Genomic DNA, 16,816 nt, shown 5'->3' on the forward strand with positions numbered 1-16,816 from the left:
CGGAAATGGTGGTGGTGGAGCGTGGGGGCAGAATAAGCAAGGTCAGGTTCTCTGTGCACTCTTGCTCCAGGTGTCAGTGACACCAGGATAGGCGAGAACCTCTCCCCTCCCTCTGTCATTTGGGAAAGTGCCCAGGGCTTTCTGGCTCTGGCCCTAACGCTACTGCTTCTAGCTCCAGGTCTGTCCAGCTCCCTCCTCCTTCCCCAACATGTTCCCAGACACACCTGGAAGCTTGAAGAATTTGGGAACATAGGGGATAGTGGCCAGAGGAACCTATTTCTGCCTGAGACCCCTGGTGTGGGATCATAAAAGGAGCCCAGAGCTGAGAGTTCAGAATTTTGGCTCTTGGCTCTATAACTAGCTGTGTGACTGTCACTTCAATACTTCGCTTAACCTCTTTGGAGTGATTCTTCTCATGTACAAATGAAGAGGGGTTACAGTTCAAAAACTGCCAGGGCTCCACATAGATTTTATTACTTTAAAGTTAAAATTTTTAAACATATTCAAGAAAGGAAGTAGTATAATGACCTTTTTTTTTTTTTATGAACCCTGTCCTAGGATATAATAAGCTTGTTTATATGCATCAGCCAGTTTCAGCAATCACCAACTATGACCAGTCCTGCTTCATTTTTTTCCCTTTCCATTATTTTGAAGCAAATCTCAGGCTAAATACTCTAGAATTCATATTTAGTAATTATAATATCCATCACATAGCTATTGCTTGGCAAGTGCTTTTCCTTGCATGTTTTAATTTTGATCTGAATGTTGTAGTTTCTCTTAGATTGGAACCTAAAGGAAGCATACAGGGTGACCAAGGGTAATCATAATAGCCATCATAGTCCACCTCTTGAGCAAACTTCTATGTGTATTCCATAGGGGAGTTTCTGAAAATACTTGTTAAATCAAAAACTTAACATAGTAAAACTTTGTTTCAAATGTGCTTAGCAGTTTTGAAAACCCAGTGGTTGAATATTTTCAATGGGGAAGATCTTTTCTTTTGAAACACTGAGCTTTGTGTACTAGGTTCTATTGAGAACATTTCCTTGTCTTAATGGGCAAACATTTTTACTGAACATTTCCCATTCACAGAACCTCTTATTAAATTTTTTGTGACTCATTCCTTTTCTTCTTCTCCTCCTCTTCTTCTCTAGGGGTGCTGGGATGGAACCCAGGGCCTCAAGCATGCTAGACAAGTGCTCTATTCCTGAGCCTCATGGTCCTGCCCCTGATTCTTAAGAGGCTAGAATGATATATCTATAAACCTTGATCCCAAGAATTCCACTGTCCCTCACAGAAACATCTTTACTTCCTCCAGCAGTTAAGTTTTAGACAGCTGTTGCCCATATTTCCCTTTTCTCACAGGAGACGGAGGCACCTCCTTCGTGTTAAGCAGCATTTCACACATATTTTAAAATGCATTCCTCCAGTTACTCCAGGTGGACATTTTTCTATGTGGCTTACCCCTTCTCCCCAGTCATCTGCACACCCTACCACCAGTACACTTTAGCATTTTCAGACTGGAGCCTCAAGTTACGCAGCTGGTAAGAAGACTAGAACTTAAATCCACTCATTCCCAAAGCCTCTCTTCTTAACCATCAAATCTGACAGGCTGATCTTATAACCCAGCATCCCATCCCATCTGCTCTCTGTGTGCTTGCAGTAAGCAGCCTCCTGGGAACTGAGTCTATGACACATTTTTTGGGAAGGAATATGCAGAATCCTAGCCAGGTACCCCAAGCTGAGCCCACGTAAATGATACCAGGGCAGAGAGAGTTTCTGCTCTGGAAGTGGGGTGGGTCCTGCCATCTGCCCAGGGATGCCAGGCACAACTGAGCTCTTCAGGGTGGATAGTACTTTCTGACCTTGGAGCACTGTGTGGGGTTCCCCAGGGGCTTCAGGTCACTGTTGCATCCTCCCTTTCCATCGCTAAGTGAAGATTTTTCCCAGAAGTCATCAGGTACCTGCTTCTGAGTGAGGAGCCTTGATTAACAAGAGCAGTAGCTGGGGGCAAAGCAGTTGAGGAAGTGAGAGTGAATGGCCAGTTTTGATAGGAACCTTCCTGGCTCAGGTCAGGTCCATGCAGAGCCTAGGGTAGGGGTTGTGGTGTTAATGCTGTTGGGGAATCTCCTTGGTGAGAGGGCTCCTGAGTGGCCTTGAAAGGAAGATGAAAAGTTAAACATAACTTTTCAGGAGGAAATAGCTGGTGAATGCAAGGCCAGGGATGGGGGTGGATGCAGGATGTGGTATTCTTTGGAGGAGGAAGTGGATCAACTGCTCCTTTTTCCTTGGGTCACCAAAGGACTGACAACACTGTGGCCTCTGTGGTTGGCATTTCTCTCATCAGAATTTCTCCCAGATAGTGAGCTGTGGAAGAGAATGGGAAAATGCAATGGCAGTGTGTGTATCATATCAAAACTCCTGAACTATGGTTTGCATTTGCCCCTAATGAAAAAAAAAAAAAAGAGCCCAGGGCCTTCTGCCCTTACTGCAGGGCCTATAATCTGAGCCCCTCTCCTGAGCTGCTTTTTTTGCTGATGTTAATTTAGGTTGCCTCTGTGTTCTTTCTGTTTCTGGTTTGCTATCTATTCTTTGTTCCCAGTGATTCCAAATACACTGTAATTGAAGTGTCTGAGTAGAGATAATTCAAACAGTTTTTCATGAGTCACATTTGTTCTTACTTTAATTATCCCTCTGGAACACAGTGGATCTACTTTTCACTTGCCATCCCTGACCTAGGTCCTAAAATATATGTGATTCATTATTTAGTCTACTTGTCAGATTAGTCTGACAAGTAGAAATAATTTGGTGTCATAACAGGCTTCCTGAAGGCAACTGTGTGTTATTTGAGCACACAGGTAGTCAGGGGACAGTGGATAGGTCTCAAGTGTCCATACAGTATACATTGTTGACCCACATCAGTTCTTTTCCTCGATAACGTCACTTTTGCTGTTTTATGATTCTTTAAAATGATTTTTAAAGCTTCAGAGCTTTCTTTACTGAGGAGAGTGATTAGCTTTTCTTAGTCCTCTGATAACAAAGCAGAAGGGAGTGGATACTAAAATGGAGAGAAATATATTAAGTAGGATTGGCAGTGGAATTCTTAAAGGGCTGCAAAGTTCTAGAAATTACTTTTCTGAAATTCTGAAAAGCGTCTGGTTTATTCTCCATGGACAATGGTAATAGGGAGCACAGGTGTCCTATCTGTTCTGCCCTTCACAGGCCTATGCTGTGGACAATCTGGGTAGTTGTGGGATATGTCCTAAATTCTCCTGCCTCTTGTTCACACTGCTCTGAAACCCGCTTAAAATCCCCTAGGTTATCTTGGCATGTCTGAATTCTTCAGGGTCCCTGTGGTTATTTCTCCTTTAGGAAACCAAGCTAACATTTGTCTTTTCTCTTCTGAACTTTCATTGTACTAAATCTTTTGCTAAGTGGGCCGTAAGCCCAGGGAGGAGGCTCATTCTAATTCCTGTATTTCTTGAGCACTGCACTTGGTGCTGGGGATTAAATTATTTGTCCCCACAGAGCTTACTTTCTGTACTAGGAAAGCCAGACAACTGAGGAGGCAACTATAATCTGGTGTGATAAATGTAATGATGGAGATGAAGGGGATTGTGGGAGCACACAGCTTGGGGCCTTATGCTGTGTTGGTCTGTGGTTGTCCAAACTTCTGCCTGAAGGGAATAACATTTAACTGAAGGATGAATAGGAGTTAATCCACTACCTTTCAATGCCTTTTTGTTGTAAAAATACAAAAACCATTGTTGCAGGAACAGAGTAGGTGAGTTTTATAGGTATTCCAGCACTATAAAAAAGGAAACAAAAAACAAAAAACAAAATATCTAAGTCTACCTCCCTTATCTTCAACCCCTGGATCGTTGGGCAAAGAGGCTCCAACACATAGGAATCCCCCTCCCTTGACAGGGATGCAGGAGGACGGAATTCCTCTGAGCTCTGCAAGCCCAGAGTCAAAATGGTGGGTGGGGGTGGGGATTGAGAGAGAGAGAGAGAGGCTGGATTGGCTGAAGAGGGGAACCTGAAATATGAGTTTGGAACAAACATCTGACTTAAATATCCCTGCTGGGTCAGCTTACTCTTGCCCCTGCCTCCTGGCTGCACAACTGGTCCTGAGAAGCAGACTCCTGTTCTAACAGAAGGATGACCCATTTTCAAAGAGGCTACCACCCTGAACCATTCCTAGTATACTCTGCACTGGAGCTTTTCTTATTTGGTGTTTTGCTCTATAAGCTTGGTCTTGATGGCCACCATCAGGCTTGCACTGATGGATGTGTCGTGTATTCCAAGGCCCAGGAGGCTCAGAGTGACAGTGAGGCAGGAGGCTGTGTGGGTGCAGAGGAAAGACTCAGGTTGAGGTCAGAAACCTTGGGTTTTGGTCCAGGGTCTTTTGCTAAAGAGCTCTGAATCTTGAATTTATCCTTTACCTCTCTGGGCCTTGGCTTTTTCATCTATAAAATAATGGAGAGGGAATTGTATTAGGTGATCTATGAGGCCAGTCCACTGCCAGTGTAATGTTCTGAGCTAACATTACATCCCTGACATGACAGATGGATGACCTTTCTTGGGCATGAGGGTCCGCCTTCCAAAGATCTGCTCTTTGATTGTCCAGGTGGAAAGATGGGTAGGTAATCAGACAGAGTGGTTGGAGAAGGCTGCTCAGTGCCTGAGTCAGAGGAACTCTGTGGAGGAGCTCTGTGCCGCTCCTTGTTTCTGGATGTGTTAGCTGACTTTCTACCTCTACAACACAAACCTGAGAGAATCTACTTATGAAAAGGTTTATTTTGACTTACGGTTTTGAAAGTTTCAGTTCATGCTTGGTTGTCCATGTTGGTTGTGGACCTGTGATGAAATGGCACATCATGGCAGGAGTGCATGGCAGAGAAAAACCACTCACCTCATGGCCAGGGAGTAAAAGAGAGAAAGAGGGAAGAGACTGGGGTCCTGCAATCCCCTTTGAGGGCACTCCCTGTGGCTTAAAGACTTCCCATTAGGCACCCTCCCAATAAAGCTCAGTGGTAGAGTGCTTTCCCAGCAGGAGCAAGGCCCTGTGTTTGATCTCTAGCACTGTAAAAAACACAAGAGAATTTTAAAGTACAGATATCATGAGATTGTACCACTAAATGGTTCAGATGAAATTCTAAAAAAACAAGAGCATCTTCATCCTTAGTCACATTTTATCATCATAAAATTAATGACTTTCTCTATTTTGGCACCCAATTATTTTGATTTGCTCAAACCAGAATTCAAAGACATATAATATGGTTGTTCCATTTCTTAAGTTCCTTTTGATATGAAACAGACCTTCCCACCACTTTTATTTTTTCATGAATTAAAAGACTGGGTCAGAGTGTGGCTCAGTGGTAGAACATTTGCCTAGCATGCCCAAGACCCTGTGTGCCATTCCACAGTACAAAGCAAAACAAAACAAAGTGGACCAATTGCCCTGCAGAATGTCCCATCTTCTGGATTTGTTTTTTCATGAGGTCACTTAACCTATCCTCCAATTCCTGTGTTTTCTATGAACTGGAAGTGAAAGGATTTGGTAGGTTAAGGCTGAGTAGTTTTTTTTTTTTTTAAAGCAGTACTGGGGTTTGAACTGAGGGCCTTTACACTTGCTAGAAAGGTGCTCTACAACTTGGGTCATACCCTCAGCCATTTTTGGTTTGGTTATTTTTAAGATAGGTTCTTGTATTCATACCTGGCTGGCCTGGACTGCCAGGTATATAGGACTGCCCCCTATATATGCTTCCTGTGTAGCTAGGATTACTGGCATGCACCATGCCCAGCTTTTATTGATTGAGATGGGGTCTCTTGAACATTTTGCCTGGGCTGGCTTTGAACGATGATCCTTCCAATCTCCATCTCCTGATTATCGAGGATTAGCTAGTGCTGGGCCAAGGCTGAGTATTTTGACAGGTGGTATGCTGTGTGCTGTACTGCACTGCACCAGGTCTTGTGTCATTGGGAGGGGTGGTAAATTGATCACAGCATTGGGCTGGTGACCATTCCCACTCGTGACTGTCACAGTGATTCCTTGGTTTCATGTGAATATCCAGGTCCCCATCATCCTTCCACTTAGGTATGTTGGTACCCTTGTCCAAATCAAGTATGTAAGGAGAAAGTGTAACATGACAATATTTCATATTCTACATTAATTAGTGAACATACTACTGTTAAGAAAAAGCTGTCGGTAACAAATATTACTGTTTGGATGGGGACAAATTAGTTTTTCCTCAGGTTTTATTTATTTTTTTAATAACAGTAAGGGCTTGTGGATTTTTAAAAAAAAAATATCCTTTTTCAAATACTGTTATTCCTTTTTGTTTTTTTTTCAGTACTAGGGACCAAAACCAGGTCCTCATTCATGCTAGACAAGGGTTAATCCCACATTATTCTTTTTTGGTGTTTTTTGAGACAGGTTCTTGTTACATAGCCTAGGCTGGTCTTGCACTCTCAATCTTCCTGCATCAGCCTCCTGACTGCTGGGATTACAGGTGGGTGCCACCACTCCCAGTCCCTTATTATTCTTTTTGATGCTAGGTTTTGGCAGTGGGAGTCTCTTCAGGTTGGCTTTGATGTTATCTCTGCCTTTTTTAGCTTCGGTGCCTTCATGGCTCCATCTCTTAACACTGGACAGTGTTCTAGGTTTCTCTTGCTCATTCCTCACCTCAGACCTGGGTGCTTCCATTTCTTCAAGGAACTTTGTTTCCTGTTAGTGAGGAATAGTGTTGAGAGACCTTTTTGTCTTGATTGGTGTTGCTACTTTTGGCTTTTGAGAGCACCTATGAACCTTTCAGTCATTTCTGAGTCTATTCCTTACCTCCAGTTACCCTTGTGACTTAGAGAACTTCTTAGGAGAGATGATGGGGAGGGGAGAAGGAAAAAAGGAGGGAGAAAGACTTTGTGAAGACAAATACTTATTAGTATGAGAGTAAAGAGAAATTTAAAAGATAAAAACACTATATCACCTGTTGGTGGCTTCAGGTACCCATGATTCTTTGTTCTTCCTCCTATGATCTTTGATCTTCCGACGATAGCCAGCACCTTCCATGGAAAGACTCAGTGTTCCAGAAGGGAGGTCAGACTGCAGACCAGGCAGTAGCCAAATAGGGCTAGAGATGGTTGGGGTATGGTGGTGGTGAGGGAGGAGAGACACAGATCAGAAAGCTGAGGGTCAGGGACATAGAGGACACCTCCAATTAGGAGGAAAAGATACAGGATCAAGCTCCTTTCAGGCCTGTTCAGTGGCCCTTTGGTTTTAGAACCTCCCAGGGAAGGCATAGCTGCTTGCTGAATGTGGAATGTGATTTGGGTTGAAAACATGCTGGTTGTTGGGCAATTGCTTTTCTTAGTCCTGAATTGAATCCTAAAATGGAAGTAGAAAATAGATGCTACAATAAAGGAGCAAGGAATGGAGACCTTGGCTCTCTGATTTCTTACATGCACGTTCTGCAGGTTGAGAAAAGAGCTACAAGGTAGTATCATGATGAAAATGACAATGGTAACGACAATGATGACTATAGTAATCATGGCTGACTGTTTTCAGATGAGAGAATGTTAAGTAACTCACACACAGCAAGTAATTTGAGAAGGCGAGATTTTGAGTCTCTTGGAGTATGGATAACCTGTGAGTGAAGCCTCTCCCTGGGCACTGGAGAATATGGCTGTGTTGTATTTCATGCAGGACTGTGCTCCATACTGTCTGCCGGGAATGCTTACATTCTTTCCTTCCCCGGGCCAAGGGCCACATATCACTCTTCTCTAGCATAGAGACAGGGGAGAGCAGGGGGATCAGCTTGTAAAATGGAACTGGAGAGCAGTGGGTCCTGACATTTCTGACCCTTTGAGATGTCGCTCAGGAGGACACTTGCTGTGTTCCCTGTGCCCAGAGAGTCTTCCAAGTTCCCAGGAGACCTGAACTTTGGACTCTGATTGTTTCCATGCCCAGGAAGGCTCCAGAGGCTCTGCTCCTGGCTTGAGTTACACAGAGCTGGAAAGTGCCAAATCAGGTCATGGATAAGAATAGAAACCCACAGACCAGGCACATGCTTCCCTGTTGGGCTCTGGCCGTATCACTGGCACTTGGCCACTCTGTGTGGGCTACTGCTTCCCCACAGGCAGGGTACAGGTTGAGGGATGGGTCCATCTTTCTAGGGCAGGTAGGGAGGTTCTTGCATACACACATACCTCCTCCATCGTAAGATGATAGTGTGAAAACCTCTCAGGTGATTGCGGCCTCACATCAGAGTAACACAGAGAAAGGGACACTGATGTTTAGCTTTATTTAACATTTGGCCTGACATAATCAAGAGGTTAGATAATGGTGGCTCTAAAAAGAATTTTCCAGTATCTCAGCATTCAGAAAGAGCTTAATTTACAGCCCCCAACTTTTTATCCTTTCTGACGTCTACATTTGTAATCATAACAGTAAAGATACCCATGATGCCTGGTTCCAAAACATCTTCCTCCCATGAGAGTTCCCATGAGTCTGAAACTGTGTGTGTGTCTGCTCACTAGCGTGTGTGATGTGTCAGAAAGCAGGGTTTAGCTGTTTATGTGAATGCTGCTACTGTGTGTGGGTAGTAAACTTAGTGTTAGTTTCTGCTGTTATCTTTGGTTCTTCTCCTAGACTTCTTCATCAGTACCTGAGTCTTATGGTTGGGAATGAGTCCCTGGTTTTTTCTGTACAGCTGTTTTTTCTTTTTCTAGTATGGAGGATTAAAACTGGAAAGCAATATTTGCAGCAAGTTACAGAACAACTGTGTCTTCTTTACAGACAAGTCTTGGTCCAGATGCAGCGGTGTCCAGGCCCTTGGAATCCCAGATACCACCTGGTTGTGGGGGAGCATGGCTGGAGGGGTGGATATCCTATAGATTGAGTGCCAGGAAGAGACAGTCCTCAGATGTGGGGCCTCAGTCTCTCTGACCTTAACCTTGCACTGTCCCCACAGAGGGAATGCATATCAGTCCACGTGGGTCAAGCTGGAGTTCAGATTGGCAATGCCTGCTGGGAGCTCTTCTGCCTAGAACATGGCATCCAGGCAGATGGCACCTTTGGTGCTCAGGCCAGCAAGATCAACGACGATGACTCCTTTACCACCTTTTTCAGCGAGACTGGCAATGGGAAGCATGTGCCTCGTGCTGTCATGGTTGACCTGGAGCCTACTGTAGTGGGTGAGTGTGGGCTGAGATCCTCTCTACAGAAAACACCATGAAAATGCTGGTGTTTTTGCCAGAGGCTTTGTTCCATGAAAGCTAAGGAACTGAAAGGTGTGGATGGCTCAACTAGAGCTACCACTCCATATGCCTTCTGTTAGCTCCTTGGGGTCCCCACAATTTTGGAAAGTCTTATAATAGGGATCAAGGATCTCTAATAATCTATGTAGAGTAAAATACTTTTTAAACCTGCTGAGACAGACAGATTGTTACTAAATGCTAGGAATTAAAAAACCCAAATAATTTTAGAAATTATAAGATGCCCCAAACACAGTTTTCTAAAATATAGGTTTTGATTCCATAATAATTACAGTCTGTCCTCGCCAGTGTGGCTTAACCTTGTAGTACGTCATGCATAGAATGATGTGACAACAGGCATACTCACAGCCAAGGGTTGCTGTAGTTCTAGAACTCACTTCATTTGGATCTAGGAAAACACAGATGAATTTTGACTTCTTCCAGGGTAGGTTTCCTGATGTTAAACCCTTTTCTTCCCAATCCTCCCCCGGTCCCAGTAGTGTCACTTCCCTGGATCTGACCTATGGTCAATCCTCAATTAAACATCAGGCTTTTCTCAGCTTCAAGACTGGCTCATCAAACAAGGGATGCATAAGCTCTACAGAGATGTCTGAGCAAATGCCTACAATGCCTGGACCCTGATTTCTAGGGATAACAGACTACAGGTACTCCACCCTTTGCACGCTTTGTACAAATGCAAGAAGAATGGGCTATCCTCCCAGGCCACTGCACACATAGCCAATTTCTATGCAGGGGTAGAGGAATCCTTAAGAAATGATGTAGCTGGGGCCTGATGTATCTTGGTTTGCCCTGTGGCCACTCTGTGGATTCTGAGAGGTGAGCTAAGACCCCTTGAAAGTCTTTCTAGGGCTCCTGATCCTCTAGAATTTGGAGCATACCTTTGCTTAAAAGTCATTGTAAGGGCTAGGAGTGCAGCTCAATTGGTAGAGTGCTTGCCCAGCAAGTGTGAGTCCCTGAGTTCAAAACCCTAGTACTGCAACGACAACAAAAAAGTCATTCTAAAATATGTCTAGGAGAACTAAAATGATAATTATGAGACATATACTAATTCAAAGTCATCATAAAACTATTAAAAAGACATTCATATGCACACTTTCACAAATACATATTCCTTGATTCAAGTTAAAAATATTTCAACCTTTTAAATGTACTGAGACTTACTTTTTGGCTCTGTATTTAGTTTATCTGGGTGGGCATACCATGAACACCTGAAATGAATATGTATTTTGCAGTTGTTGAGTATGGTGTTCTATAAGTTTTAAATGGACTTTTCCCCATGTATTCCTTTTGTTTTGTTGTTAAGACTACTATATTACCCTACTCTTGTCTTTCTCTGAGAGTTAATATTTTTTAGTATTCTGTATCTTTTATTGATATCTTTTAATTTTTGTGTTTCTAGATGGCAAATAATTTGCATTCTTAATGGTTCAAAATCCATTTAGAGTTGAAAGATGTAATGACCTTCAAAATATAATTCTGTTTATACACCTCATTTTTGTGCTCTAGTTATATCTAGTTATAAACCATAGTTTATAATGTTGTAAATTTTGCCTTATGGGGTTATTTGTCTTTTATGGAAATTACAAGAATTAAAACAATCATAGTCTTTTGTATTTAGAAAAGAAATGTCTAGGGTTGGAGGTGCAGCTTAGCAGGAGAGCTTGGGCAAATCACTGTGAATCTTTCTCCATATCCCTAGAACATTGAATTCAAATGAAATTGGGTTAAATTATTAGTGTCAAGGATAAAGTTGCAGCCTGAAACAAGAAACAACAGGGAAGACTTTGAGAGGTCAAGGTGGAGGGAAGGAGAGGAAGTCAACTTCGAAGTTTGCTGAGCTTTGTTCACCTGAGGCTTCTCACCACCTGCTCTACCCCAGGCTCTGATTTAGAGCCTGTGTTATTTAGGAGCTCTCTTTACCTTTTGCAAACTTATTCTAGGGTTGCCTGTTTTCATCTCAGGGGAGAATCATAGTCAGCAGCAAGCAGAAGCATGTTATGTAGTTGTCTGAGGAGGAAGGAGGCTTCCTGGAAACCAGGTAGTAAAATTTAATGGGACTGGGGCATGGCTCAAGTGGTAGAGTGCTTGCTTAGTAGGCCCAAGGTCCTGAGTTCAAACCCCAGTGCCTCAAAAAAAGTGCCACACTTTGGGATATCAATTTCTGAATGGAATTATCACAATGAAATCCCCTTGTATTATTAATGTGTGATAATTTAAAATAGACCTAATGGTCTCCTCGCTTGGTAGATGAGGTCCGGGCAGGAACCTACCGCCAGCTCTTCCATCCAGAGCAGCTGATCACAGGAAAGGAGGATGCAGCTAACAATTATGCCCGGGGTCACTACACAGTGGGCAAGGAGAGCATCGATCTTGTGCTGGACCGCATACGGAAGCTGGTAAGTATTAGCAAGAGGGGGCATTGGTGGTGGTTGTATGTGTCATGGGGCTGTACACCAAACCCAGGGTTTCATTCATACTAAGCACATGCTGCACCACTGAGCTACCCCCTAGCCGTCTGATTATGTTTTGTAAGGTGCATTTTCAGGGATGAGACCCCTTCCCTCATAGGGCATCTACCTGACAGGCAGATGCCCTATTAATAATTTGATATTTTATAGTCATATCTGGGGAAGATTCCAATTGAAAGGAAGACTGAAGGTCTTTGCTTGTTGGAAACATAAGTTAACAAAGCATTAGCTTGGAGGAAGGGAGGAAGAGATTGTTAATACATTTGAGCAGTTACAAATGCAATTACTGTTAGAATGAAAGAGGTAGAAAGACAGCTCAAACACTAGCACAGGGTTTATTGGGTTCAAACACCAGCACAGGATTTATTGGACGGGGTCCCCAGTGAGAGAGCTGGAGCACCCAGCCACTTATAGACTTGGAGTAGATATAGGGGAGCAGTCTGGAGGAGAAACCCCGCTGGGTGGGAAAATTCTTCCAGAGTGGAGTCAACCATGTAGGGGAAGCTAGAGGAGATAAGTGGTTATTAGGTAGATAAGTTGCTCAGCTCTGGACCCCCTGGGGAGGTGGCGGCATGTCATTTCCTTGAGGCTTAAATGTGGTCCTTTCAGTGGGTGGTGGGGTGTCAGTAAGTTGCCTGCAGGGGTGGCTTCTTTTTGTTCACCCTAACAATAACAACTTTTACTACATTCCTTCATTTAATCCTTAATAATCATACAAAGGAAGTCTGTTCATTGTACTTTACAGATAAAAGCACTGAGGGCCAGGGTGGCTCAGTATCTTAGCTTGGTTCACGGAGTTAGGATTTGAACCAGGTTGGTTTGACTACAAAGCTCTGAATTGTGGGTGAAATCACTTTGCTTAAATTTCCATTTCCCAATCCATATGATGGAAAAGGTTGGACATGATCAGTTTTTTTTTTTTAACCTGGGTCTAAGGTTGCAAAGTTTTATATATATCTACTTTCTTTGTTTAGATGTAGATTCATGTGTGTCATTAGTCTCAAAGCTGTCTGTGTGCCCAAAATGCAAAACTACTGGATTGAATGATAACAGATTACACACACCGGGAAAATTCTGCAATTCTATGAATTCTCTTCGTTCTGATAGGAGCCAGCATTGAGTGCTTGCTACACATTAGATCCTTGCTCAGGACATTATGCAATCTCATTTAGTTATCACAGTAACTTTACAAGGTGAGAGTTTTTATCATCCTCACTTTAACCAGGAGGGAGCAAAAGTCTGGAGAGGTTAATAACCTGCTTAAATGTTTACAACCGTGGAACTCACTGGTGGACTTGTTGACTTTATTCAGTCATTCCACAACGTATGCAAACATCACTTTGTACCCTATAAATATACACATCTACAATTTGTCAACATAGGGTAAAAATAAACCTCCTGAGGTTCCTGATTTAGCTTTTTGAAACTGGTATCCTGAGCTACCCACTAAGGTTGGGTAGCAACACGGAGGTCAGCAGTTCCCATAGAATCATATGACAAGGACAGGGGTAGTGGACAAGGTTGGGGCTCTCAAAGGGCAAAATCACTAACCACTGTGGCTCCGAAACTTTCTTGTCATTCCATACTTTAGCCATTCCTTCCAAGATCAAGACAAATTCTTTTGTGTTTCCTTAATCCTTCAAGGCTGGGGTAGGTCAGGCAGAGTGTATTGCCTGGCTTTGTCCTCTTGGAGGGATTCTTAGAAACTTGTCTTCATGATGGCTTCTCATTTTCTGCTCTTCCCAGACAGATGCTTGCTCTGGCTTGCAGGGCTTCCTGATCTTCCACAGTTTCGGTGGAGGCACTGGCTCTGGCTTCACTTCTCTGCTGATGGAACGCCTCTCCCTGGATTATGGCAAGAAGTCCAAACTGGAGTTTGCTATCTATCCAGCACCCCAGGTCTCCACTGCAGTGGTTGAGCCCTACAACTCCATCCTGACTACACATACCACCCTGGAACACTCAGATTGTGCTTTCATGGTGGATAATGAAGCCATATATGACATCTGTCGCAGAAACCTAGACATTGAGCGCCCCACCTACACTAACCTCAATCGCCTCATTAGTCAGATTGTGTCCTCAATCACTGCCTCTCTCCGCTTTGATGGGGCGCTCAATGTGGACCTCACTGAATTCCAGACCAACCTCGTGCCCTACCCCCGCATCCACTTCCCACTGGTCACTTATGCACCCATCATCTCTGCCGAGAAAGCCTACCATGAACAGCTCTCTGTGGCTGAGATAACCAGCTCCTGCTTTGAACCCAACAGCCAGATGGTGAAGTGTGATCCAAGACATGGCAAGTATATGGCCTGCTGCATGCTCTACCGGGGAGATGTGGTGCCCAAGGATGTGAATGTCGCTATTGCTGCCATCAAGACCAAGAGGACCATCCAGTTTGTCGACTGGTGTCCCACAGGCTTCAAGGTGAGAGCTGATGACTCAGGGAGGGATAGATAACTGGAGGAGCAGAGGAGATTATCAAGGATGGGGAGAATGAAATCTTTGGAGTCTTGGGTTTTATATGGTGATATGGGAGAGAGGGACTTAAACCAAATGTAACATTAACTTCATTCAGCTTTGGTTGAGATATAAATGTTGTTGAAGTTTTGTCTGCTTAAACCATTTTAGAAAACTTATGAGTTTGGTGATATATCTATATGTCTATCTATATCTATATCTATATGTGTATCTGTATCTGTATCTATATCTATATCTATACCTATATCTATATATTTTTGTGGTACCAGGGGTTGAACTCAGTGCCTTATGCTTGCTAGGTAGGCACTCTACCACTTGAACCACTCCCCCAGCCCAAGTTTGGTGCTATTTTAAATAGGTTAGTCAACTTTGACTTTTTTTTTTTTACTAGAGGGGTCTGAATCACAATTATTTGGGGTTCATGATTTGGTTCAATTTGCCTAAAGTTAGTTTTAATGGATATTTTACACTTCCTAGTACATTTTTTACCATAAATTTTTTATTAGGATATATTCATTATACAGAGGGGATTCGTAGTTACAATTCTGATTAGGCTTATATTATATATTGGTAAGATCACCCCTAGTGTCTCTCCCCCTCAACTCCCTCCCTGTCCCACTTAAAATAATTGCAAGAGGTTTCTTTGTTTTATTTCATATAAATATAGGAAGTCTATCAACCATATACCTCACTTTAATCTCTTTCATTCACCCTCTCCCCTTCCATTAATACTCCCCCACACTGTACCTATTTTATAGTACTGTCTTTTCATTATTAATACTTAAGTTGATATTCAAAGGGATTTCTTAGTGTATCCTTGCTGTGGGTATACTTTACTTTGGTTCAACCCCTTCCATTACTCTCCCTTACCCCTTTACCTCCTATCCCTCATTTTTCAACAGCTTTCAGTACACATTCTTCTATCCTCTACCTTCACAGCCCAGTACATTTGAATTTTAGAGTTAACCAATATTCAAGATTTTAGAAAGTTATAATTCTGTCTTAACAGATGTGTTCATCCAATTTAGGAAAATTAAATATCTACCCTGTAAGTCTTAATCAATTTGGAGTGATGATAAGAGAACTTTATGGTTAATTATGTGATCGTGAGTCACTTATGTCATGCAGTCCTGACATTTCCCACTCGCATTGACAATACTGCTCTTGCTGAGTGAGGGAGTAGCATTCCTGCTCATTGTCCTACTCCTAGTAACATGTATCATCATCTCACTAGACTATGCCTATTTTTTTTTTCATTTTAAACATATATTCATTGTATAGGAGGGATTTGTTGTGATAATTCTGAATAGTCTTACATTGTACACTGGTTAGATTGCACCTCTGTCTCCCCCACCCTGCCACTCTCTCCCTGTCCCACTTAAAAGCAATTATAAGAGGTTTCATTCTTCTCTTTCCCATATGCATATGAAGCCCATCAGTCATATTCCTTCATCTTCATCTCTTCCTTTCACTCTCCCCATCCCACAAGTACCCGCCCCAACTATACCTATTTTATAGTCCTGTCTTTCATTATTTATTTCAAAGTCAGTGTTCAAAGAGGTTTTTCAATGTATCCCCTAGCTGTGCATATGCTTTACTTTGAGCAGTTCAAGTCCCTCTGTTATTCTCCCTTACACTTCCCTCCTGCCTCCCATTATTTGACAGCTTTCAGTACATATCATTATGCCTTCTGCCTGCACAGATATGAAGTATTTCTTTCTTTTTTTTACTTTAAAAAAATTTTTATTTTATTGTTTTTATGTTTACCCACATATATGTACATTGTTTGGGTCACCTCCCCCCCACCAAAATATTTCAATATTGTACACGATCATTCTCTTTCCTGCCTCCTCTGAGTTCCATAGTGTATTTCCACTATGCCATATTCTACCTATAGATGTATATATGATTATGTTTGTTTTCGTATATACATTTATATTTTGGATCTATCTTCCACATTGACAGAAAACATGTGGTCTTTGTCTTTTGAACTTGGCTTACTTCACTTAACATTATGTCACTAATTCATCCATTTACCTTCAAACCACATAGTTTAATTCTTTCTTATATTATAATGGAGTTTCTTAATCCATTCATCAGTTGTAGGGCATCTGGCTTGTTTCCATAGCTTAACTATGCCTGTTTTAATGTGGCTGTTCTGGACAATATTGCAGAAGCAGTTTATGTCTTCTAAAAAGTGAAGTTGTTTTTACATTATCAGCTGGAAAAAACAATGACACAAGCTAGAATAAGAATAAATGGGGAAAAAAGAATAAAATGAGAGATGTGGGAGCATGGGGAAACCAACAAAAAGGAGATTAACCTGCCCCCTTTTATTTTAAAATGGTGTTCTGAGATTACATCCAGAAAGACAAATAGCTGCTTTTCAGAAAAGCACATGCCAGCAGAGTGAATGTTGCTAAACTTCACCCTCTGACATTCTCCCCAAGGGTGCTTGTCCCTACTTAACTCAGGTCAAGGGACATTACTGTTCAGAAGACAGAAGACTTGCTCCAGATGCATGGTTTATGCTGGCCAAGCACCTACCAAGATACATGATGTGGCAAAGTTCATATTCAGTGCCTCTCCCTGTC

General features: G+C 42.5%; 1 protein-coding gene across 3 annotated transcripts in view; it reads left to right on the forward strand.

The window, feature by feature from the left end:
* The window catches only part of Tuba8 (tubulin alpha 8), a 33,622-nt gene that overhangs the window by 15,409 nt on the left and 1,397 nt on the right, over positions 1 to 16,816 (forward strand). For all 3 annotated transcript variants that reach the window (XM_020185920.2, XM_020185919.2, XM_074076460.1), the window contains 3 exons: positions 8,970 to 9,192; positions 11,521 to 11,669; positions 13,488 to 14,168. In XM_020185920.2, coding sequence (XP_020041509.1) covers positions 9,165 to 9,192; positions 11,521 to 11,669; positions 13,488 to 14,168 — 858 coding nt within the window. In that variant the 5' untranslated portion in view covers positions 8,970 to 9,164. The remainder of the gene's footprint in view (positions 1 to 8,969; positions 9,193 to 11,520; positions 11,670 to 13,487; positions 14,169 to 16,816) is intronic.

Source organism: Castor canadensis, chromosome 6 (assembly GCF_047511655.1).
Source record: "Castor canadensis chromosome 6, mCasCan1.hap1v2, whole genome shotgun sequence".
Classification (NCBI taxonomy): Eukaryota; Metazoa; Chordata; class Mammalia; order Rodentia; family Castoridae; genus Castor; species Castor canadensis.